Source organism: Bicyclus anynana, chromosome Z (assembly GCF_947172395.1).
Source record: "Bicyclus anynana chromosome Z, ilBicAnyn1.1, whole genome shotgun sequence".
Classification (NCBI taxonomy): domain Eukaryota; kingdom Metazoa; phylum Arthropoda; class Insecta; order Lepidoptera; family Nymphalidae; genus Bicyclus; species Bicyclus anynana.
The window spans coordinates 7,399,264-7,426,272 of record NC_069110.1 but is presented as its reverse complement, the minus strand read 5'-3'; the positions used below and the strand labels follow the sequence as shown (position 1 = coordinate 7,426,272).

The window sequence follows — 27,009 nt, the reverse complement described above, 5'->3', positions numbered from 1 at the left end:
ACTAAATATTAATGTAGATGAGCTAAAATAATAATATAATAATATTTTTATGAATAACGCTACATATACGCATAAATCCGCACAAACAACCTTTTCTACTTTTTTACTTGTTTACGCGGATGTCATAGTGGCTGGGGGCTGGTTATACTCGTGAGTCTTCTGTTTACCTGTTCTGTATATTATTGATTAATCTGTGGTATATAATATATTTAATACAATAAAATACAATAATTATGGTTTAAGGTTTTAGATTGAAATGGTAGTAGAAAAAATAATTGCCGTATTCTTCACAGACTAACCTACAGAAATTTTAAAATAGAATCAGCAGATTGATCTGGAGATTATTCAAACAACCACACAAACTCACGAATTCACAAGCTGTAGGAAGGTACTTAATTATATGTTTATTATTAGCACTAGCTGATCCAGCAATCATCATCCTAAAAATGTTGGGGTGGACCATCCTTATGTGCGGGTATGAAAAATGGATGTCGGTCGATTCTCAGACTTTCATAAAAATCGATCCAACCGTTTCGACTTTCGGTAGCAAACACTACGTTAAGGGCAAGGAACATATTTATGGGAATTTGTTGTATTACATATTTCACCTAGCGCCATCTATGTCACGCTTTAAAACAATACTCTGTTTTACGGAAACGAATATAGTTGTCGTAGTTTCACTGGGAACCAATTTTGATAGTAAGTGTCAATTCCTTACCTACTCCATTTGACAGCACAGATCAAACAAACTGAATTTCTTTTCTTCGCGCGCTCTCTAGCTAAACTCTATGGTCTACGAAGTGACATTAATTTAATCTGCGTTTCTACCATTTCCTCGGTTCGGATCGGATGATCGGAAGCCGATTAATCACAGACTAAAGATTTATGTTTTGATTTTATGTGTTTTCAGTTTTGTAGTTTCATTAGTTTGGTTTCTCAAATTTATTTATCCATTATTTAATTTGTGATAAAGCAAAGATGACTTGGGGTTTCGTTACTTGCGGTCCAAATGAGGCGCTCGTTGTATCGGGTAAGTGGACTTTACATTCTTCTATTTACCTAATTAATATTTGGGCGAAAGAACGATTTATTGTTTTATCCTAACCTAGTAGATATTTAATAAAGTAATTGAAGTTTATTTGTGATTGTGCTTGCGATAATTTCTCTAAGATATAAAGTTCAGCGATGTTTTTTATTATTTATCTTCCCGCGCCTAGCGTATCGAATTACCTAGCTGAGGTCATAAGAATTACGATCTGCATAACTCATTATTGAATACGTTTTATTTCCTCATATCATGTATTATTTATGACGCATCTTCGAAATAATTATGTAAGTAGAAAAATCTGTCTAATGCACTTATCTCATTACCCAATTTTGATCTCTTTTTTTATCTCACCATATTTATGTGTTACTAGTGAACTTATAGTGAGACTATTTATTAAATTGTACATCGTATTATGATTCAAATGTTTATGTTTAGAAAACTAAATAGTTACTGTGAATAAGACTAAACTAAAGATATTTTCAAGTACACATAACAATAAAATCTAGTTACTTAGTAAAAAGATTGTGACTCATGAAATATCATACAAGTTTATATTATTCAAACATTTAAAATATTGTGAAATATGTTCATCGTACTCTTATCATTTGATTTTACTTTCTCCTTAGCTAATTTTTATTTAAATTATTGAATGAAATTAAATAAATAAGTAATAATTTCAAAACTTTAATGTTTTTCTACACAGGATGCTGCTACTCCAAACCTCTTCTAGTGCCAGGAGGCCGAGCTTTTGTCTGGCCTGCTGTGCAGCGTGTTCAAAGAATATCTCTAAACACAATGACCCTGCAGGTTGAGTCACCTACGGTATATACAAGCCAGGGTGTGCCTATATCTGTTACAGGCATTGCACAGGTACTATTATCACTTTATTTTTAATTAGCAGATGTCGCGTGGTTCCAGTTCCCATAGGGATACAGCACTAAAATATAGACATTTACACTCAGGGATAGTGTAGCTTCCTAACAGTTAAAGCATTTTTCAGGTTAGTTCTGTAGTTTCAGAGCCTATTCAATGGAAACAAACAAACAATGAAATCTTTTCTCCTTATAATATTAGGTATAGATGTAAAGCATTGCAGCAAGCAAGCAGCAAGTGCTATGACATTACACTCTTATGTGTGTATAACTCACATCATAACATTAAATTACATTAACATTACATTACATTATCTTTAGACAGTGTTGTGTAGTGACAACAATAATATTAAGTTAATAAAAAAAATAGATTCACAATTAGTAACCAAAAAACCTCACTAAATGATTACCAAAAACAACTTTTGAGTGAACTTTTGAAGTAGTCACATTTGCAAATTCAACCTTAAACAAATCATTTTGATTTGCTCTGAATTTGGGGTAATATTGGAAGTTAATATTAAATATGTCTAAATTTTTTTGTTTAATAACACATATGAAGATAAATTAATTTTACTCTGCTATATCTTAGCAAGCTTCTAACTTATTGTAATGATCATTATTATCAGGTAACTTATTGTAATGATCACTATTGTTATCTATATATATAAATATTACTCCATATATTGGTCACAACATCACGCATGAACGGCTGGACCAATTTCACTATTATTTTTTTTAATGTGTTTGTTTTTGGTTCTTATGACAGAAATTTAAAAATCAAGGGGTAGGGTAGGAGTAGGGGTAGGGTGGAGGTAGAGTAGCGGTACTTGAAAGTCCACGCGGACGAAATCGCGGGCAACTTCTCTATAGTCCTTCTTTTAATTCCTTAAAGAAAGGACTTAAGAGAAGTTGCTGGCTGAAGGTAACCTGGTAAGCCACTTGGACAGCTCAAGAATTTATTTACTATCCTAAGTTAAACTGCTTAAACATTAAGTAAAAAATTACTATCTTTGTAGAATTTAACCATATTAGCTCCTTCAAACTTAATTGTCCCAATTAAATCCAAAATAGTGATATTATTGGTCAACAGCACAAATAGCCATTGGTCCCAAGAACAAAATATTTATTCATGAATCTAATGCTCAATCTTTATGTATGTGATATTTATGGATAGTCAAAAATTATGAACAAGGCTAACCATAATGGTTGGCTGTTTTCCTTCCAAGCCAGACTTTGGTGTGTCTTATAACAAATATGCTCCCTGAAAACTGTTTGACAACTTGATTTCTTTGCCTATTCAAAAAAAAATTAAATTATTTTATGTTCCTCGGCCCAAACACTAAAAGTCTTTGTTATTCTAAAACATAAATATCATAATATTATAATCATTATATTATAATTCAAGACAGTGAGCTTAATGTTTTTTTGCATGTACTCATAGGTATTCCCCTGTTTCCTGGAATTGTTATTTATCATAATATTATAATCATTATATTATAATTCAAGACAGTGAGCTTAATGTTTTTTTGCATGTACTCATAGGTATTCCACTGTTTCCTGGAATTGTTATTTATCAGTGTTGATATGAATCCTTCATAGTTCATATTTGAGATAACATTAAAATTTGTTCACAACACAGTTGTTTGATAATTTTTTAATGAATCCTCTTTTGAAATATAACTAAGCAGCTAAATTAACTCATAGTCATGAGTTAATTTAGCTGCTTAGTTATATTTCAAAAGAGGATTCATTAAAATATATAAATCTCTCAATAAATTCTATAATATATAAATATATTATAGAATTTATTGAGAGATAATATACCTATACAAGGATAAACTGAATGAGGTAGTCAATTTAAAAACCACTATTTATTTGGTGTAAGATACAAATTGGATTGTAAATTAGATAATCTACATCTATCTTGAATAATAATTCAGTATGCAAGGATGATTGGCCAAACTTGGCGCAGAGTTCTGTTTTCCTTGAAGAACAATTGATCATAGAATTAATATAATGTATGCTGAGATGTATTGTTATATATTTTAATAAGTTTTTATTTATTCCAGAACTATTTCCACTATTGTATAAATTCATACATTGTATATCTATAATATAAAAATGAATCGCATAATGCGTTGGTAAGCGCATAACTCATTAACGCCAGGACCAATTTGGCCAATTCATATTTTAGAATTTTGTTGAAGTTCTAGGATGGTTTTTAAGGCGAGAAAAATTCGAATAATTGCCGGAAAAACCATAAAATACCATATTTCTTTTTCCCATACAAATGTTTTCTAACTAAAACGTAGTTAATTTGAGCTTTATTGTTATTGTATAAAGTTCATATTAATAATAATTATAAAACGGGGTAGGGTAGAGGTAGGGTACGGGTAAGGTATGGTAGGGTAGGGTAGGGGGTAGTTGAGTTAAGTTTACATCGAGTTTCACGCGGACGAAGTCGCGGGCGTCCGCTAGTATTATATGAAATACTGTCAAGTGTTACATTTCAGTTTCACTTTTGTTGTAGGTCAAGATCCAAGGACAAAATGCTGAAATGTTGCTCTCGGCCTGCGAGCAATTTCTCGGCAAATCAGAACAAGAGATCCAACATATAGCCCTAGTGACCCTCGAAGGTCATCAACGTGCTATCATGGGATCCATGACTGTAGAGGAAATATATAAAGATCGGAAGATTTTCTCCAAAAAGGTATCATTTTGGTTTGTCAAAACGTGAAACACTTAGTGAGATACTGAATATATACTCTTATGTATTTTGCAATGATTTTTAATACCAAATAATGCATTTAACAACACAATCATAAGAGGTATCCCAAAATTGTCTACCCAAGAAGCTACAGCTTTATTATTTTTAAATAATGTACTTATACATATACTTTTTAATATTAGTCATCATCTTCTTTCTTTATTCCTTACGCTTGTCTGCAGAAATAACAATAATACTCATTCCTAACTAAGACCTTTATTGTTTAAGGTGTTTGAAGTGGCTTCCAGTGATCTGATAAACATGGGAATCACAGTAGTTTCCTACACCCTCAAGGACATTAGGGATGAAGAGGTAAGTTTATTTATATATTCAAATTATTTAAACCACCACATATTTATCTACCTACAACAAGTACAGTGACCAGCTAACTTTTTAAGAAAATTACCTTTTTTACGATGTTCAAGTCCCATTGGCAATGTGTGTGGCAAAACATCATTTAAATTGGCAAATTACACTTGCTTGCAGTGAAAATGTACACTACTATTGTTTATTGTATTGTATATAAATATGTCAAGTCTTTTAATATAACTATTCATTACAACACCTCGTAGTAACAACAACAGCTCTATTTTAAACTTAATGGAAGGAATACCTTTTTATAATTCAAGATGAAATTATTTACAGACAATCTCTAAAGTATGATTGTTTTGAAGATTCATGTTTTTCTCAAAGGTTTACTGGACATTGTAGTGTACTATAAATCTCTATAAGAGGATCAAAATTAAATTTTAGTTTGTTGAAACACACACTACTGTTATTTATTATAAAACCATATAAACAGTTACATGCATATTGCATTGGCATTCTATTATCTCTATTACAAATAATGTCACTTTTAAATATTACAACCCTGTGTACGGGTATTTTAGTGTGTGATTCTGTGTAAATTTTCTTTTACTGGTTGACCTAGATCCTCCCTTTTCCTGGATCGAATATCACAGTTCTGATTCCTGATAATTCTTTAGAACTATATGACTTTTTGAAACATTGTCAAAAAAATATTATTCAGTTTATTCAGAGGATGTTTGGGCAATCTCATATAGCCAAAATATGTATTTTATTTTGGATACCTAAAAATTTCTAAAAGCCACGATTTGATTCGCAATTTTTTTTATTCTCTCAAGTATATGTATTCATTCTGAACTTTTACATACACAAATTCTTTTGGTATGTAAAACCTTTACTAGATCCAAAGTCAAAATTATTGCCTTCCTGAAATATAATAAATAAAACATCTTCCAAACCAAACATCTTCAACAACTTTGACGGCCTCCGTGGCGCAGTTGTATGCGCAGTGGACTTACAAAACGGAGGTCCTGGGTTTGATCCCCGGCTGGGCCGATTGAGATTTTCTTAATTGGTCCAGGTCTGGCTGGTGGGAAGCTTTGGCCGTGGCTAGTTACCACCCTTCCGACAAAGATCGCAAAGCGATTTAGCGTTCCGGTACGATGTCGTGTAGAAACCGAAAGGGGTGTGGATTTTCATCCTACTCCTAACAATTTAACCCGCTTCCATCTTAGATTGCATCGTCACTTACCATCAGGTGAGATTTGTAGTCAAGGGCCAACTTGTAAAAAATAAAAAAAAAATTAATATTTAAGGTATAGGCATGTCTTCCAAAAAAGGAGGTTTGAGGTTGTTTGTTAAATGCCTCAAATTAAAAACATATTTAAATAGAAAATACTAAAGTTGAATTTTGATCGCCTTTATTATCTTTGACTATTTATCTTCTTCATCTTTTTTCTTTTTTTTATTTTTTTTTTATTGTGCAGGTCTTTTTGTCTTTAATAAATTAGTATATCGTACCATATTAATAAAATACTAATAATTACGATACATTTGGCACTTTTTGAACCCTAGTTAGCTATTTTGAAAGTTATAAAGTTTTTTTAAACAATTTCTTTTTTTATTTTGTCAGGGAGCTAAGGTATGTAAATAATTTACTCTTTTTGTGTTGGCTAAACGAGGAATGCGTTACGTATAACCATCACAAGCCTTATTCACGTAAATACTACATAGGGTGGGTGTACCAAATTGCGACCGTGTAGTTACAAGAGGCATTTGGCAATTTACAAAGGCTCCAAAAAATAAAGTACTAGAATTTCTACGCGAATTATTTTTTGTTTTAATGTTTAGTTTGACCACGTGTGACTTGAGATTGGTGTAGTTTTTTAATGTAAAGAATGTGGACGAAAACTGGAAATGAAATGCGTTCGTGCATATTGGATGAATTTTGTAACCGTTTAAAACAAAAAGTGACGTAATCAGAAACAATGGGTTTGAAAAGTAAACGCCAGATCTCGTCCACCGGATTGTAAATTGTAATTATAAAATAATATTAATTAAAGGTATAGTCATACAGGGTGCTCGGAAATATTTACCAGAACTCTAGGGTTATATTCTTTACCGAAAATTAATTAAAATTGTTCAAAGAACTTGTGTTCAATTTAATATTTTGGTAGTAAATGATATTTCTTTTGTAAATAGATCTTAAATGTGTCCCTTGTAACTTTGAAATTTTAAAATTTAAGGATAGATAAAGGCGTGTTATTAACCGACTTCCAAAACGGAGGAGGTTCTACGTTCGGCTGTATGTATGTTTTTTTTTTATGTATGTCCAGCGATAATTCCGTCATTTGTGGACCGATTTTGAAAATTCTTTTTACATGGAGAGATTTAGATTTTTAGATTTTTAGTTAAAATATATTAATTATGCAGTTCGGCTTCCATAAGTGGACTCGTCAACACCTTGAAGTTAAGGGAAATACTCCGGAGCACCCTGTTTATTATTGTCCATTTTTATTAATGGATCTATATGGAAACCATCTAGAGACTACAATAACAACACTTATCTTTATAATTGCAATAAATCAACATAATACTTGTTTTCGAAGTTGCAAAACATCGCAATATTTTTATGTTTCACGCATTTTTACTAGTCTGCAAATGCAAATACTTTTTAATATTTTCGAGTCAACGTGCACTTGCAGGATATAGTTGCTCATATATGTATTTTCTGTTGCTTGTCTTACATAAATTTTAAAACGTCGTCGAGATATACGACAAATTGGCGATGTATAGACTAGTTTCTGGCCAGAAACAAGTCAACCTACCCTACTTTTCAGCGGCACGGCTTATGAACCCATTGTTATCGAATAGTTGCTTCTCGGCGGCTTCGCTTTTGTTATTATATCTACCAACTCATACTCAACAAGGAATATCTCATTTGAATATACTATTTCTTCAATATTCTTGTGTTCGGATATAAATATAAATCTTACTGTGAATTTCATTACTATTAAGGCCTTTATGGTTTGAAATTAGAATACTAACATGTTTAAACTTTGATGATGAATCGGTTTTATAATTTCGGAGATTAGTATTAACTAAAATTAACTCTTCAGTCTTAGTATACAGTAGCATACTCCCCACGGATGAAATATAGTCATGGTGCTCGCTGATAAGATGAGCTACATTATCAGTGAGTAAAATTGGTGAAAGAATTTTTAATATCAGTTTAGGTTAGGTTGAAAGTGCATCAAAGAAACAAAGCCACTTTCGCAGCCATAATGTAAGTTTGGATATAGATAACTGTTGTGGAGGATGATAACACTTTAAAAATTGAAAAAGTGTTACAAACAAACAAAGTCCCTTTCGTATCAATGCTGGTGGGAGGCTTCGGCCGTGGCTAGTTACCACCCTACCGGCAAAGACGTACCGCCAATCGATTTAGCGTTCCGGTACAATGTCGTATAGAAACCGAAAGTGATGTAGATTTTCGTCCTACTCCTAACAAGTTAGCCCGCTTCCATCTTAGATTGCATCATCACTTACCATCAGATTGTAGTCAAGGGATTGTACTCAATTGTAGTCTTGTAAAGAATAAAAAAAATAGAAGTATAGATAACAGTTTGATGACATCAGATTCCTGTAGATCAATACAAACCGCGCCATAACATCGTTAAATACGTACGTAGAAAAAAAGAGGGCATCAGGGGGGCGGGCTATTGCGTCGCAGCGTGATGTATTTCGGGGACGGACAGAGTGATTGAAACATGACGTCATGGGACGCCATTGAGTTGTATACTGCTACTGGAGAAGCTGTTCCGAACAAAAATAAACAACATTCGCAACAGAGTAGCATAAATTAGTTAAGTCTACTTATACTGTTAGAATATACAGCGCTAGACCGCTTATAGAATAGTAGCAGAGGCCCGTGACTTTGTTTGCGTGAAGTGAAATTCTGTTTTTTACAAATCCCGCGGGAACCATGGATTTTTCGGAATCAAAAGTGGATTATGTACGTCTGGAATTTGTATCTCGTTCTGCTCCAAGTTCCTAAAGTTATCTCTGTACCAAATTACATCATAATCTGTTCTGTAACAGACAGACAGACTTTTATAATTATCAGCATTATATAATATTCGGCTGGCCCAATGCGGATTGGCAGACTTTACACACGCAGAGAGTTGAGAAAATTCTCCGGTATGCAGGTTTCCTCACGATGTATTTCATTCACCGTTTGAGACACGTGATATTTAATTTCTTAAATAAAATACATACAATTGAAAAGTTGGAGGTGCATGCCCCGGACCGGATTCGAACCCAGAATCCAGAATCGGAGGCAAAAGTAATACGGCTCGAATTACACATATTTATAATGTAAGTATAGTAAAGAAAATATAGATTGTTTTCTTGCGACGAAAATGTCTTTCGCGTTTTGCTTAACTTAGTAAGCTAGCAAGAAACTATGAAGTTGAAGAGGACATAGTAGTGATAAGTGGTGACTTCTCTAGTATACATACCTCAATGTAGAACACATAATTTACGAGTATATACTTCTTGTACAGAATCGTATTTAGGCGCGGCATCGTTTGCGTCACCTATTAGACATAATTGGTCTTATGCAATAACTTATTATGCAATTTTTTTAATAAACCAAAATTTCAACAATGGAATTTGCACAGAATGTTTGATTTTTACGATATATTCGGATGGATGTTCTACTAATATTATAAACGCGAAAGTTTGTATGGATGTTCGTTACTCTTTAACGCCGCTACTAAAATTTAAATGAAAATGGATTTTACTCTGGATTAACACATAGGCTACTTTTCATCACGCAAAATCTATGTTCCCGCGGGATTTGTGAAAAACTGAAGTCCACGTGGAGAAAGTCGCCGGGTCCGCTAGTTTCCTATATTTCTTTATTTTTAACTGGACCAACGAGGCAATCGATTTCTTAATCCATTTAAAAATTGGCCACGAAACCAAACAAAATATAGAATTTCAGTTGTTACTGAAAAATATCTAAGCACTAGAGATAAACAACTAAAACCCTTTGTTGATAAAAGACATCTTAGAGTTGTATCTCAATTGGATATGATTTCTTATCATATTGTAAATAAAATATAAATTATTTTTTCAAGGTATTTTAGAAAACAAATGTTAAAAATGGATTGGGACGAGGGATGCTTTGGCCAATCCATACACTACATTACACTATCTTCTATCTAAATCTAAATATATAAAAGTGAATGGTTACGAAATGTCAAAAACAGCTTGATGTGTAAAGATTAAATTCGGCAGGGAGGTTACAGTTAGAGATGTTCTCTATGAACAGATTTTGCGACAGGGCCGGATTAAGGAGGTCTAAATGCGAAGTCACGGGCGTGCACAATTACTATATACTTTAAACTATAAGATAAATGTGAAAGTAAGTCTGTCTAATACCTTTCACGGCTATGCCGCTACACTTATTTAGATACATTTTGGCAACGACATATTGTATATATATAATACCAGCTGACGCCGCGCGGTTTCACCCGCGTGGTTCCCATAGGAATACGGGGATAATATATTATAGCCTATAGCCTTCCTCGATAAATGGGCTATCTAACACTGAAATAATTTTTCAAATCGGACCAGTAGTTCCTGAGATTAGCGCGTTCCTCAAACAAACTCTTTAGCTTCATATATTATATATTAGTAAATAAAAATAAACTAAATATTATTTCGGAGAAATCCTGTGGGATTTATGAGAAAAAAAGGTAACACCATACAAATACAAATAATGCAGAGTCACAGGCGTCTACCAGTAGAAAAATATGAGAAATCATATTGTCAGTTTGCCAGACACTAACCTTTGTGGTAACCCTTCGCCGGGCGTGGTATCAAGTGTAAATAAATAATGACAGTCATTTGTTTGAGATCCGTCCACCCCTACGGTAGCATGGTAAAAATTACCCACCCGAGTGCGCTACGGTGTTTTCATGGCTGTAATTGATCATCAATCAAATAGTTGTTTATTTTTAAATGAGTAATGGAAATCCGATCCATCTTTAAATTCACTTCAATATCATCAATAGCAATACTAATTACAAATAAATAAAATGAAAGTGTCTGTTTTTGTATTTTACGATACTAAAATCGAACTTTTTTTTTAAATATTGGTCTGTCTGTGTCTGTTTGTGAGGGCTAATCTTAGGAACGACTGTACTGGTTTTCATCCATATATGGAGAAGGCTATTGAGCATATTTTAGGTTACTTTTATTTAAAAAAAAAAACAATGGTTCCCGCAGGAATTGTGAAAACCTGACTTGTGATTACACACAGACGAAGCATTCACTAATATTAGTATATTGTTTAAAACAGTCATAATACTTGACAATTTTCCGAAGTTTATACTTTAATATATATATGAATATTTTTTTTTTTTTTGGTTTGCTGGTCACGTGACCTTTGTCAGCTGTGACGTCACAATAAATTTAGCTATATGATGATCTAATTCTTGCGTGTTTTGAGTGAAAATTTCACAGCTTGTTACTGGAATTTGTGAATAATCACTACAAGACGTTGACGACGCGCCTATTTGTAAAAGTACTTTACTTATTATAGCAAAGTCGTAGTATGACTATTCTGTTATAGAAACGAAACGATTTAAGATCTGTTAATTTAGATTTAATTTGTTTTAGAGTCACCGTCCATTCATTGTGTGGTGCTATATAGCTTGGACTTTAAGCTTTATTAGCGAAATTTCGGTGGTAATTTATGTTACGTGTGCTGTGAACTCTTGATATGTGAATTTTGTATCTGCATGAGCGTCGGCATCTTGCACTTCCTAATTTTCCAAATTTGTTTTCTCCTCACTCTCGAATACGTTTTGTGAGAAAATAGTATTTTATTAGTTATTTTAAAGAAACAAGCTTCTAGTGAATTGTTTTTATTTTTGTTTTATTAGCGAACTTTTTCATTTCATACCGTTATCACATCGAATGGAACCCTAAAAATTGAGTCCGCTATACTGGATTTTGATTGTCGATAGGTAATTAATTTTGCATTCTTATCCAAAGTAAACGTTTAAAATTTTTACTTAATCTTAATGTACTTTATTGCTGCCGATGTTTGGATTGCGAATATTGACAAATATTTACTATATTATATCGTACAACACCAAATATTAATCGCTCTCTGGTCTATTAGTCCACGTAAATAATGCTGCCGGCGCCCATGATTATGTAATTCTAGGACACAGCTCCGAACTACGGGTTAAATTAATTTGATTTAATTGAAACTTCCAACTGGAATTTCGAAACGGACTCATCTGCGACGTTGCCAGTAGTATAAGCTGCGTCACGTAAAAGAAGCGATCAATGTCGGTTCATTTTTACAATAACGCGTTGTTTTCTTTTGTTTATGTTAAAACTACAAGTACAATGTAATATAATAATATAAAAGGGTGCTATAAAAATACCCCAGGCACGAAATAATATTTCTGTTATAATATTATTAGAAACAGAAATCATTGAATCGACTTCAATGTACACTTAGAGTGTACATTGAAGTCGATTCAATGAATTCTGTTTCTCTTTCACAACGGTCTCTGTAAATTATTACTCAAGTGTTTATTTATATCATACACATTCTAGATCATCATATGATTCAATGATCGATTTAAATACCTAAACTTTATTAAACATCGAAACAGATTTTATATAATAATGTCTTACATTTTTCACTAATAGGTTACTTTTGTAACAAAACAGGTTTCTGTTTTAAAGGTTTGCCACATTAAATACATGAGTTAAACTTTCTTGTGTGGGCTTGTTAAAATAAGTTATTTATTTGCGTGTTAATTCATAGCTCGATGTGCAGTGAAATCGCGATCTTATTATTTGGCTCGATTTATATCGATTAATGTTTCGGCTAGAACTCCACACCCACTAGGGCGTGTCGTAGATGTAATTTATTAATAAAATGTTTGATGACGTTAAGTGGTTTCTTTCTTAGGGTTATTTGAAAGCTTTGGGTATGGCTCGCACGGCTGAGGTGAAACGGGACGCGCGTATTGGCGAGGCAGAAGCTCAAGCCGAGGCGAAGATTAAGGAAGCTATGGCGGAGGAACAACGTATGGCCGCCAGGTTCGTCAACGATACCGAAATCGCCAAGGCTCAGAGAGACTTTGAGCTCAAAAAAGCCGCATACGATGTTGAAGTGCAAACTAAAAAGGTAAGAAACATTTTATAAAAAAAGAAAGATTGCAACTCAAGATCGCTATGTTTGAAAGTCAAGCATTGAACGCCTATTGGTTAATGTGATAGTGATAATGATTAAACACAGTTTTAGACCAAAGTATTATCCTATGACTCCTAAAATATCATCGCAGTTATTTTATAAAGGAGATGGTCCATTTCAGGTCCACTCTTGTACCCTGTACCCTATCATGATGATCATGATATAATGAAATTAAAACCTAAGTTTTTGAGTTATATCAAGATGGCGCCCTTAAAGCAACTATGACATGACAATTGACAGCAAACGTCAAAACGACTACTGCATTGTAAACGTCATCAATTCACCATTATTACCCATATTAGTGTTGCATATCTGCAAGAGAATGAATATTATTTCGAAAGAATTAAAGTAAATTCGTAGATTTGTATAATCAAAAATAGTTAAAAAAAATCTTTTATTTTCGCCAGGGTACAATGACTGATCCTGGGCTCCATACAATTTTGGACCATCTCCTTTCATAGAAAGTCTTCTCTCTTCCAGGCCGAAGCTGAAATGGCTTACGAACTGCAAGCAGCGAAGACCAAGCAACGTATCAAGGAAGAACAGATGCAAATTGCTGTTGTGGAACGTTCTCAGGAGATCAATGTACAGAAGTGGGAGGTGCAACGCCGAGAGAAAGAGTTAGAGGCGACTATACGCAGGTAATTTATTTTGATACCCTAACAGCGCTCGTAATATGAATATTTAATGTTAATCACAGATTAAGAATAATAGGCATAAATAATAATAGGAAAAATGTAGCGCACGTAACACGAAGGTGTCGTAGTCACTCCAAATGCAAAATACAAAAACGAATACATTCTCGAGTCAGTACGAAGAACACGAAGCGTCAGTAACTCTCAATATTATTCAAAAAAAATGGCGTCTTATTTTTTTATATATTTAAAAAAAAAACAAACTAACAAAACACAAAAACTAAAGAAATAAGACGGAGTATTTTTTTATTGGTAATTATTGATTATTATATTAATGTACGTAATTGTTGTTAGTGTTAAATTTTGAAATACAAATTATGAAAAAAATTGTACAATTATGCAGATGTCAAAGAGACGCGTGATGTTTGTTTTTTTTTATGGATTTCTCCGCCTTCACCACGCTGCTTTTAAAGACTCACTCTGTATGATCTTTACCTACACTGTGGATATTTAGTAAAACTGGTTTAGTTACTGTGACAATAGTGCTCCTGAATTTGATGCCCCACTCATGCTTAAGATTTTATATTTTCTGATTTGGTTTAGTCCGTCGTGTTCCGTGTACTCCATCTGCTTATTATTAATTAATCTGTGTTAATATCATACAATATTGGTTCCAGACCAGCGGAAGCAGAGAAGTTTAAGCTGGAGAAATTGGCCGAAGCGCACAAATTGAAGACTGTGCTTGAAGCAGAAGCAGAGGCCGAAGCTGTTAAGGTTCGCGGCGAGGTGAGATTTTCCAAATATCTTTGACTAGAAAAGAGTTAGAGAGATTAGATTCGATTTAATTCTTAGCTCTATGTTCTGTTTTCTCATCAATTGCTTCTTCCATTCTCATCAATTCTTTCATAAATGTCTATCGCTTTAGGGTATTCTTGGCCTGGATTTTAGTGTGAATGTCGTGGATTTGTTCTAGGAGCGTTTGTCTCGGTTTTTCCCCTTCCAACATTTCCATTCACCCTTTGTTTGGTCTCCTTTCACTCATCCTCTCTACGTGCCCAAACCATCTAAGCAAATCTTTCTCTATTTTAGTCACTACATCACTGTATGTGTCAGTCAATCTCTAGTAGCATTTAATTTACTTTTATGTTTCTCTGTCATATACCCCTTTCACTACCGTACGTAAGTGCTGGCACTGACACTCCTCTACGCTCAGCCTCTTGAGTCTTGCCTCAGTCTTGCCTCTTGAGCCACCTTCAGGCTATTCATAAATGTCATGCAGAGCACTGTTTACCATATTCCCAAATTCCAATAAATACATTCCGATGTAGATCAGCGAGTCCCGAAGCTGATGTGCAATGGGCGGGCCACATAGTTCGAAGAGCCGATGGACGTTGGGGTCCCAAGGTGCTGGAATGGCGACCCCGCACCGGAAAGCGCAGTGTTGGTCGACCCTCCACTAGGTGGACTGAGGACATCAAGCGGGTTGCTGGGAGCCGCTTGATGCTCGCGGCTCGAGACCGTTTTGTTTGGAAGTCCATGCAAGAGGCCTATGTCTAGCAGTGGACGTCCATCGGCTGTTAATGATGATGATGAAGAAACTACCCTATTCATATTTCTGCGTTTTTGCCTCATATTAATATTATGCATTGTCGACAGGCAGAGGCGTTCGCTATTAAGGCGAAGGCGGCGGCGGATGCGGAACAAATGACCAAGAAAGCGGACGCTTGGAAGGAGTATGGCTCGGCGGCCATGGTTGACATGATGCTTGAGACGTTGCCCAAGGTTCGTACATACGTCTATGTGATCTCATAAGATGCTTTATGCTGGTGGGAGGCTTCGACCGTGGCTACTTACCACCCTACCGACAAAGACGTCCCTCCAAGCGATTTAGCGTTCCGGTACAATGTCGTATAGAAACCGAAAGGGGTGTGGATTTTCATTCTCCTCCTAAAAAGTTAGACCGCTTCCATCTTAGATTGCATCATCACTTACCATCAGGTGAGATTGTAGTCAAGGGCTAACTTGTAAAGAATAAAAAAAAGATATACGCCACGATTTTTATCGTGAAGAAAAGGTGACTTATGGTTGACCAATTGTGGCTGTAAACTGAAAATACCGCTCTCGTTCTCTCGTCCCGGACGAAACGAATAGTGATATTTCCGGGGACCTACACCGAAGGACCCACGTACAACGGCCAGTCACATGGGCCAAAAGGCCCAAAAGGAAGAAGAAGATAATATTTCCGGTTTGGCCGCTATTCGTTGACAACTTTTTCTCTTCACTAAGTATGGATTGTAAGTACTGTAGGCATAAGATGCGCTACATTATAAATCTCGTGAAGAGAAAAAGACAAATTGTCGGCCTACAGCAGCAGCATAGCAGATCTTAAATGTCTTTGACGCATCTTAAGCATACTGATGTTAATGACTGTGCAAACAAAATATTCTTGCGAAAGTAAATTTAAAATCCAAACTCCATTTATTACTGGCCTTGAGGCGAAGCTCCTTAGATCGCAGGTCTTAGGGTGTTTACATTGCTTACGGCGATCTTATACTCCTTTTCGTAGGGTTACCAAATCAAATCCTGGGGTCTAGATCTAGATTATAGAGCTTGGTCGCTATTTGTAGCCGTCATAAAAAGGCTCAAAGTCACTCAGCGGGCGATGAAGTAAGCTATGCTTGCAGTTTCTCTGTTTGATCGAATCAGAAATTATGAGATCTGCAGACGAACCAAAGTTACTGACATATCTCAGCGAGTCCCAAGGTGCTGGAGTGGTGACCCCGAAAGCGCAGTGTTGGTCGGCCCCCCACTAGGTGGACTGAGGACATCAAGTGGGTTGCAGGCAGCCGCTGGATGCTGGCGGCTCGAGACCGTTGTGTTTTGGAAGTATATGCAGGCGGCCTATGTCCAGCAGAGAACGTCCATCGGCTGTTAATGATGATGATGATAACTAGAACAGCAGGCAGGATGTTGCTCTCCTGATTCCAACTTGTATGGCGGACTGCGATTTAGACGACGTGTGAGTCATCTCGAGTACGGGCCTGGAGGCTTTGCCTCCTTGCCCGGGTGTGTCGCGGGGTACCTTGCTCCCGGGTCTCTCTTCTAACCCCTCCCGAGGTTGAGGCCTTTCAGCCCAAGGGTCTGGGTTTGTCAGTTCTTGTAGCTCCGCGCAGACTGCGATTACTCGCTATCCTGCGTCGGGGTGCCGCCGATTCGGTGGGGTTTTAGGACTGCGGTTTAGCAGCTGGCAGGTCATCTCCTCCCGGATAAAAATCCAGGTGGGGATACGGGTCTCGAGGATATGCCTCCTTGCCCGGTTAAGGCGCGGGGATCTTGTTCCCTCGGTCATGTTCTTCCAGCCCCTTTCGGGGCTGAGGCCTTTCGGCCTAAGGGTAGTAGACGATGTCAATCAAAGTGCCCCGCGCGGACTGCTATTACTCGCTATCCTGCGCTGAGGCTGGGCTCCGGTGGAGTGCCCAACGCGGACTGCGATGCTATCGCTGTCCTGCGCGGGGGCTTTGTCATGTCTGGTATGTGCGTCATCCATCTCGTCGCCATATTCGTCGCCGTAAGCGTCTGCGCCTGCAGGTTCGGCCACTAGGAGGAACTCACGAGGTAGGGGACGCCCGTTCGGCGGTCTCTCGCGGTGGGGTGCGATGCCATGGAGGTGTTGGTACGGTCCGTTATCTGCGCGCACGAACATTCGGTGCGCTAGATTCTAGATCTAGATTGCGGTTTAGAATGTGAAAAAAAAATTAATTCATCGTTTGCTCGCCAGGTGGCGGCTGAGGTGGCGGCGCCTTTGTCGCAAGCCCGCAAAGTGACCATGGTGTCGTGCGGCGGAGGGGAGGTTGGGGCAGCCAAGCTCACCGGCGAAGTACTCAGCATCGTGCAGTGCATCCCTGAACTTGTCAAGGGTGTTACGGGCGTGGACATCGCCAAGGTAAAGGTACGTGTCACCTATGAGTTTTGTTTTATCAATTTAAAGTTTTTTTTTAATTACACACGGGTACCAGGTTAGAATAATGGACCGTAACAAATGTGTAAAAGAATATTTTGTACATTTACCTCGCTTTATGCAATGCCTAATGTTTTCCATTTTGCTCAAGCTTACCCTGATTGAAAGCTTGTTCATTGTCATCTTGCCTAATCTATACTACGCATTTGCTAAACGTAAAAAGTTATTAAGCGCCGGTTTTTATATTCAAATTCTTCCCTATCTTACATACTTCAAATTATTATCATTATCAACAATAATGTTCTAAGATCCGGAATTAGAAATATATACCCTCATCTGTTGTTCTTTAGGGCTCTGAAATAAATGATAGATAATGTTCACAGTGACACATTGCAAATAGGTTGCCTAGTTAAATTGCGGCTTAAGATATTTCTCATACAAAATCTAGGAAACCATAAACTAGATCAAATGAAACCGAAATACAGTTAAATTAAGCATAATATAATCTTTCATTTGACATATTAGATGAGTAAATAACTGACCCCACAGTTGCACTGTAAAAGCAGGCAACCTTTACTTTTTCAATTCTTTTGGGTAAATTCTATACCCAGTGTACAATATTTTCAATTTATCAATAAGGAAAGGAGATTAAATAATACTATCCGGCCGCAATTTAACCAAGCAAACCATCTGCAATGTGTCTATGTGAATATTTTCTATCATTTATTTCTTATCCCAATTAATGATGAGATATATATTTGATGAGGGTATATATTTCTTATGCCGGATCTTATACTATAACCGCTTTCAAACTGCTTGCAACTTTGCTTTTAAAAATTCATCAAGCAATTAAAATAGCACATCTATATATTGCTGCAAATGTCGTATGCTAATAGTAAATAAATTGTCAAATGCTATAATATCATTCATCAACCCAAAGTGATCTACTTGTTTTCTGTGGTGTGGGATCTTGAATAAATAAATTTCGGAAAAGATATAAAGAATAATATTAAATCTTAAACATGAAAAGCATATGTCAATGTATTTTTACATGCTTATCTTGGAGACGAATATACCCCTTTCTTGACTGTTTCATTCGTTTTATGGATTAGAGCTTGCGATAAACAAACAATTATCTCATATAATGAAGGCTGGAAGTTCACCATGCTCCTACATGGATGTAGGTAAGTATGGTTGCTTGAACCTGGCAAGTTCGTTGATGACACTCCCATGATATGCGGGCGACGGGGGGAAAGACTGCGTGGGTGTGAAATCGTGCGTGCGGGGAAGTGAGGTTTTTTTTTTTTTTTATTCTTTACAAGTTAGCCCTTGACTACAATCTCACCTGATGGTAAGTGATGATGCAGTCTAAGATGGAAGCGGGCTAACTTGTTAGGAGGAGGATGAAAATCCACACCCCTTCCGGTTTCTACACGGCATCGTACCGGAACGCTAAATCGCTTGGCGGTACGTCTTTGCCGGTAGGGTAGGGAGGTGCATCAGTCGTGAGTTTTTCATTCATCGCCGGCTCGCGCGGGCCATCGGGAGTGTAACGAACGAATTTGCCAAGCTATAATTATGGAGTTTGGAATGTGGTGGCTTTGAAATATAGGTTAGTTTAGGTTGCAGCTTTCAAGGGTCCAAACCCTCAACTGTTCAAGTATAAATTATATTTCTTATATCTTTCTCGAGTTAATATGATAAATCATGTCCCCAGTTGCTGCCAGTCACATATCTTTGCGGCAACCGTTCGAAAAACACCGTAAAGATCAAAATATTAGAGTAGCAAAAGTGTTTCCACAAAGCTAAAAGTCTGGTGACTGACAAGAGACGGTGTAGGATTAAGGACCTCCTTCACAACATGTTAACACTCCCCTTTTCCGATCGTGTTGGTTCTCCGTGCCCAGGCAAATTTCGTATAATTTTACTAGAGCAGCGTTCAGATATCTGATCTACTATAAAACTTGCTGCAGTTCTAATGAGGTCAAGGTCAAGGTTATATAGAGAGATTTTTCTGGTATTCCTTTCGCACCCATTTCTACGGCATACGAGTATAACCTAACCATGTAGCCGTTTTCAGCTAGTTCATTTGTTATGGATGGATGTTTGTCTCCCACAGCTCATCTACAAGAATTATAAGTTTGTTTCGAAAAAAGTATAATGTGCGTTCTATATGTCGAAATAGCTACATCCTCTGGATATTATCGTTCCAACGTATCCATGATAACTTTTTTCACATGTACCCATTAATATAGTCCAATCAGATGCAGATCGTAGGATTGAATAGGGCTTACATGTACAATGTAATATTGAGCCTGCTTTAATGATGTTAATTTGAGTATCTGGGCCCTTTAATCCTGCCGCTTAACGGTACCTTCCAAAGCCATGGCTCAAACGGCTTTATTGGTTACCGTGCTTATCTATTGTAGGAGAATGGGCTGACAAACTAACAGCCTTAAATCAACAAGGCTATCGCAGATTCTATTTTGTAACAGGAAAAGAATTCTTAAGAAGCAGTTCAACCCTATTTCATTTATGGTTCGAAAGCTGGTTAGCTATCAGTGAAATACACTTTGTAGTTGATCTATAATCAACTCTCTATCCTACCTAGGAGGAAAATCCTCTTTCCAGCTATTACATATTCTTGGATCGTGTGTGATTCGATGCTTTGTAGTAAGACCTTTGAGAGGTGGATTATTTAATTCAGCAGATGATCTCGCTACCTATTTAAAGGTAATCTTTCCAAGCATTATTTCTGTACCAAGCATTATTTTCCTTTGCTGAAGAGACAATAACAATATTTATCCACACCACAATGCGCAAAATTTGTGTGAGATACTCGTATTTATAACGAGTTTTTTAGATTAGTTTTACTAATTTTTTTAAATCTGAGCCCCAAAGGATTGGACGTAATTAGTATAAGTTGCCACACAGCTATGACTTTATTCAAATAGCTGTTGTTAAATAATAATGTCATATTTTATTGATTTTAAAGTCACGTATATAATAAATTATTCTTAAATACTCATCAATAGTTATTCTTCCTTATTCTTTGTTTTAATACTTCGTGGATAACGTTTAGTGGAATAAGCCTTTAGATATCACTATCGTGAATGTAAAGTTCGTAGCATTAATGCCCTATTGACTTATCTATCGATATCGTTTTTAGGGTTCTTTACGTCATTTGTTAATAAACGGAACTCTTATAGGATCTATTTCTTGTCCGTCTCTCTGTCAAGACTCTTCTCTCTCGAGAACGTGTGGAGAAGAAATTAAAACCTTATTAATAAAATTGTCGGAGACAGGTTGACTTCAGAAGCGGACTTAAAGAGCACAACACAATTATTGAATGAAAGCCTAAGGTCTAACAACCCCCATCAAGAATGTTAACAACATACCTACCCTTCGCACAAGGTTATTCTCTGCCATTCGAGGCAGCGTCCTTTAAAAGTAGTTAACACTCCCCTTCTTCGCTCAAGTCATTCTTTCTGCCAAGATCCCACTAGAACAGCCCTGGACACCCTCTCTAATATAGAACTGAACCACAGAATTTAATATAGCCGAATGAATTTTCTACACTACATTCTCCCAACAATATAATTCAGGTCTACAATCCCTTGAAACTGTACAAAAATTAAACTTCCAATTTGAGAAAAAGATACGGTTATGCAAAAAAAAACATATATTTCGATACACTCGAGGGAATCAAAATTTGTAGGGTACTTTCCGACCTAAAACTATGTCATTTCAAAATTGTTACGTTATACCGTCTCATACTACAACTGTGGCGGGAAATTTGAACAATGCATTTGTAATTGATTGATTATAAATAATCATAGAGTTTATTTGAAATATGTATGTACCTACAAATTCGTACGGAAAACTCGGTAGACAAATCCGGATCGCTTTAATCCAGTATTTATTATTTTGCGTGTCTAAAAAATAAATGGTAAATTGAATCGACTGTACTTACATGTATTTTATAAATTGCTATCATCAATTATTATTAATACCAGTAATCTAAACTAAAGGTCCGGATAAATGGTGTCATATAAAACTTTAAGCTCATTCAGACCTGTCCAAACCATATTGCACATGATAGTTGCTCGATCGATTTTTTTATTATTATTACTAGCGGACCTGTTCTAGCTTGATTTTGACTTATGTGTATTTTTTCCCTGCTCCTACCCTTCCCTACTTTCATCTTACACCTACCTCTACCCTACCCCCAAAGCATACCCTACCTTATCCCTCTTTATTATTATTAACAATAACGAATACATAAAACCAAGAATCATCCAATTACACCTACCCTACCCTATTCCTACCGTACCTCTTTCCTACTCCCATCTTACACAAAAAAAGACAAAACCTACCCCTCTTAAGTATTATTAACAATAACGAATACATAAAACTAAGCATCATCCAATCTGGTGCAATCGTTCGAAAGTTATGGGCGTACATACATTTCGAAGATCCATTTTTTATTTATATATAATAATAAAGTCTTTATTTACTTCATACATTGATACAGTTAGTTATACAATTTTTAATAGAATTGACTTTTTAAATTATGTATGCATCCCATTGTCTTGGGTATAGGCCTCCTCCAGCAGTTTCCATTCTCTGTCTCGTCCCGACTTCATCCAACCCTTACCAGCCACTTCGGCAATGTCATCAGTCCAGCGCTTCTGTTTTATTTATATATATGAAACGTAAACTATTATCTATCATACGTTTGCACGTGCTCTTGGATAGTGTTATCTTTTGCATTGAGTGGAATTCTTTGTATATCTTTAATTAGCATGATATACAAAATATCAATCATAGTCTTTATTCATTCACTTGTCCAGCGGTTCATTTTTAACCGTTACTCGGTTTACATCGTTGTATATATTTTAGAATTTCTAACTTATCTTTGTTCGTTTGTTTGTTACGCTTTAACCGCTGAAACGATTATTTAAAGAAAGCTACATTATTGGCGAATAACTTAGGCTATATACTATCCCCATAATACCACGGGAACAATGCGGGTGAAATCGCGGGGCGTCCACTATTAAAGACTGAACCGTAAAAAGTTACCGTTAGCTAACATCGGTATATGTCGTCAGCGATTTATTATTTAAATTTACTATTATTTTATTTCAATCTTCAGTCCGCATAGCTAAAGCTTACCAAATTTCAAAATTCTAGGTCAACGGAAAGTTTTTTTTAAATGGTTTTTGCGACAAAAAATATATCCGGCCATATCTTTTTTTACGCTTTTTAGTATAAAAATTTAATTCCTTTTTACAGCTTCAAAAGACTGTAGGGCGTAGCCCTGAGCTTATTCAATTTGATACCTCCTTGCGTTCCGGAGATAAAGGGTCTTGACAGACAGACGGATTACAAATGATACTATAAGGGTACTGCTTTTTTCTTTTGAGGTATGAAAGAGAAGAGGTAAGGTAGGGTAGGGTAGAGGTAGGCTGGGAGTATTGTAGGTAGAGATAGGGAAGAAGTGCACTATAGTCAAATTGAAGCGTGACCGTGTCCGTTAGTTGTTAATATTCTTGATTAGAAAATATGTCAAAACGCACAACCCCTACCAACCCTTATTATCGTAAACTTGAGTCCATAAATTTCTATCCATTTTACATTTATACGACCTATTCTAAAGACAAACACTATGTAGAATGTTTTTTAATATCATGCGTTTTTTTTTTGTACCTTCATTTTTAATTTGTTTGTTGGTAAACATTCCACATAGCGTTTGGCATTAGTTTAAGTATAGTTTTCATACTTTGGTGCCCGCTGTCCTTTAGCGCTAAAGCTAAATGGTTTGTTAATCAGTGATGTATAAGATACCCTATACAAAGTATCTGAAATACAAGATGCAAGATACTTCTAAAAAAAACAGATACAAATAGTTTTCTAAAAAGGTATCCGAAATACTAGATACAAAATACTTTTTAAAGACAAACTATTTTTGTAAGAAAACAATTAATTGAATTTAAGTTTATTTGTTCGAGAAAACAATTTTCACCTTCTAAGTCTGATGAAGCAATAGTCGATATTGTCGGGAACCAAAATTTTTTGAAATATAGAATTTAACTGAATTTTAAAACAACGCGCTGCGTTCATTGCGTTCGGAATGAAAAACTGCGAAGTGTATTTTATTGGTCTTGGGAATAATTCAAAATACTAAGATACCAGGAAAATATATCTAAATATAAGATACAAAATAAAAAAAATAAAGAGTACTGAGTTAGTTAGTTAAGTAAATCTTGTAACTGTATTTCAGACACTTATATCTAAGATAAGTCACATCTCTGTTGGTAATAATACATTTGCGCTTGCTTTTTGATCACACATGCAAGGGGTTCCATTCTATGCCTTGTTCTATCTTGTTCATCATATCACTTGAATCATGTTACTAACAACCCATCCTCTACTAACGCTTGTTTTCACGGGTGCATGGTTAGACGGTGGACACAGCTCTGGTACCCACTCCGACTGCACGCGGCGACTCCGCGCGTAAGGTGCGATAACTATTGGAGTACCTCAAGTAATGCAGTCCATGATGATCGAGGCAAGTATTCTTATCGTACTCACAGCATGGTATAAAGTTATATTTACAGTAGAGGAGCCCGGGATGCTAAATTTCCAGTTACTACAGCGTCATTGGAATCAGTTAGATTTGGTAGATTGGATGATAGAAAGAATAAATGGTTATCTTTTTTACGTTTTCAGCGGTGGGGAAAAAACTATAGACTTTAAAGACAATTTTTATTTTTATTACTTTGGTTTACTGAAATCGTCAGAAACGTGACCGATTATTTAGGAGATTATTTCATTCAAAATAAGTAAATAACCTCAATCGTGGCTCGATAACAGAAATACAAGGGTTTTATTTCTCCCATTCCGTTACGTTACGCTTTTTTTTTAAATATATCTAGTACTTACGTTGAAAGAGGCGAGATATAATACGTAAACAACTTACAACAACGTAATTTAGTAACGGTCATGTTACTAAATTACATGCGAGGGAGTATTATCACGTTTCTTATCTGTCGTAAGCATAGAGAAATTAACTATGGTGATGTATCGCACCTATATTCTCCCAACAAAACTGTCTGTTGTTTTTGAAGGGGACGAGGTAAACTCACACATCGAAAATATTTAACACCAATAAATATATTTTGTTTCCTTGCACTACACACAACTATAAATTTGATTCTCAACACATGTATAATTTTTACAAAGCCATCAATTGGACTCCTTACACAGAATATTCGATTACTAGTGCATTTCTATTCCGGCTTACGAATCGATTCTTTTTAAATATTGTTTTTATTAAAAATTTAATATAATTTAAGTTCACACTGGTCTAAGTTCGAAATAATTCGTCTAAGTTCGAAATAATTACAAATAAAACGTAACTTCTTATTTAAGTAAACCACTTCTAGTTTTTGACCTTGTCATTTAACTAAAGAAACCAGCATTTTAGGCAGACAAAAACGATTACAACAACAAAAAAAAATTTAAAAAGAAACAGTTTTTATAAACGCGTTAGATCTTTGATCTTATACTTTGAGGGGTAACGTCTATCAAGGCTGGTCTCTGTATAATTCGTCTAAGGTCATAAGCAATCATGTTATCAATTTGTTTACATTCTTTATCTCGCCTCTTTGAACACACTTCTCATGATTTTAACTTTTATTTGTACTTAGCTTGAGAACTAAAATCGCTTATAAAGAGTGAGTGAAACGCTGTCTCCTAGTTTAAGTTTATAGTCTAAAAATAAATACCCAACTTTTTTAATAATCCTTGATTCACAATTATCTATTTATTAAGAAAATCTTTAGAACCTGCTCTATCCTTCATCTTTCATCCTTCAAAAATTAAAATTAATCAAAAATACAAGATCTCACCAATTTAAGATTAGATACAATGTTCTGCCTTTACTTCAAAATTATAGATGTGTTCCAAAGTTAAAAATGCTTGGAGACCATTGAATCAGCTTCCACCTTCGCACCTAACGTGGTCTATCATCACTTGTGAGATAAACAGATTAGAGACGCTGCCAAGTGGGTTTTATCGGAAACTTATTTGTATTAAAACTAAATTTTTCATTTAAACAAACATAAGTTTATCTTGGAACCGTTATTATTCTGAACCATAGCTTGGGAAAGGTTATTATGCATTTGCTCTAATATCCCAGTGATCCACGGTTTATTTGTTTTATAGATTGTCCAAAAATTACGTTCGCATAGACCTAGCGAATAAAGCGCGTTATGCAATTGATTGCATGCACGACGTACGAATTAAAGGCCGTTCTCCTACATAACTACCCACAAGCAACTCGTGTTTGTTACTTGTCAGTTATTTTCAATCCATTTTGCTATCATTCCCACATGACGCGACGCGTCGAATACCCGTTCAATGTCAATCGCACGATACTGAATGTCCCCTAGTCGGATAATCTCGGAATGATAGATTTTAAGTAGCAAAGCGAGTATACGTGTATAAGCTATAAACTGAGATTATCGGTTTATCATGAATAGGGATTATGACAGTTTTTTAAATTGTATATAAATTAAAAGTATGCTAAGAGTAAAGCAATTTAGTAAAAGGAACATCTGGGTAGGGTATCTGTGATCATTACTTTCGGGGCTACAGGGATTTAGGGTCAGATTTGCGGCGCTGCCGCGGGTCCCTGAAAAATACCCCATACAAAATGGCACGAACTAATGACGTCGTAGGTAATGTAATGATCGTTAGATTTGTATGTGCGTTCAAACAAAATTACTAATTCTTTTGTTATTTGTGCGTTTATATTTATAGTTCACATATTAAAAAATGTCACATTTAATGTGAGGAAGCTAAAACTGTAAGAATTTTCATCTAATTCCTATAAAAGATTTTTAATATATTTTGAAGTTTTATAATCTCATTTATTTTGCAAATATCCAGACAATCTTTGCTTTTTATGTATAAATTAGTTAACATTGATCTTATGTACCCAAATGTATTATAAAAATCAATATATTCAAACATAGTCATCATCCCCATTACAGCGAGTATGGCTGAGCGCTGCGGACTCTTTCCTATATATCAAATCGGTTCGCGTATAAAAATTTGAAATGTAATA

The 27,009-nt window shown here is 35.6% G+C and overlaps 1 protein-coding gene across 2 annotated transcripts in view; it reads left to right on the top strand.

Annotated features, from left to right (window-relative positions):
* The first annotated feature begins 814 nt into the window (after positions 1-814).
* The window catches only part of LOC112053023 (flotillin-1), a 33,619-nt gene continuing 7,424 nt past the window's right edge, over positions 815-27,009 (top strand). The window contains exons 1-10 of one of the 2 annotated variants that reach the window (XM_024092285.2): positions 815-1,030; positions 1,752-1,918; positions 4,451-4,630; positions 4,916-4,999; positions 12,999-13,217; positions 13,764-13,924; positions 14,596-14,704; positions 15,575-15,700; positions 17,697-17,867; positions 24,341-24,447. In XM_024092285.2, the coding sequence (XP_023948053.1) occupies positions 979-1,030; positions 1,752-1,918; positions 4,451-4,630; positions 4,916-4,999; positions 12,999-13,217; positions 13,764-13,924; positions 14,596-14,704; positions 15,575-15,700; positions 17,697-17,867; positions 24,341-24,406 (1,335 nt within the window). In that variant the 5' untranslated portion in view covers positions 815-978 and the 3' untranslated portion in view covers positions 24,407-24,447. The remainder of the gene's footprint in view (positions 1,031-1,751; positions 1,919-4,450; positions 4,631-4,915; positions 5,000-12,998; positions 13,218-13,763; positions 13,925-14,595; positions 14,705-15,574; positions 15,701-17,696; positions 17,868-24,340; positions 24,448-27,009) is intronic. The other variant, XM_052890853.1, reaches the window with a different exon arrangement.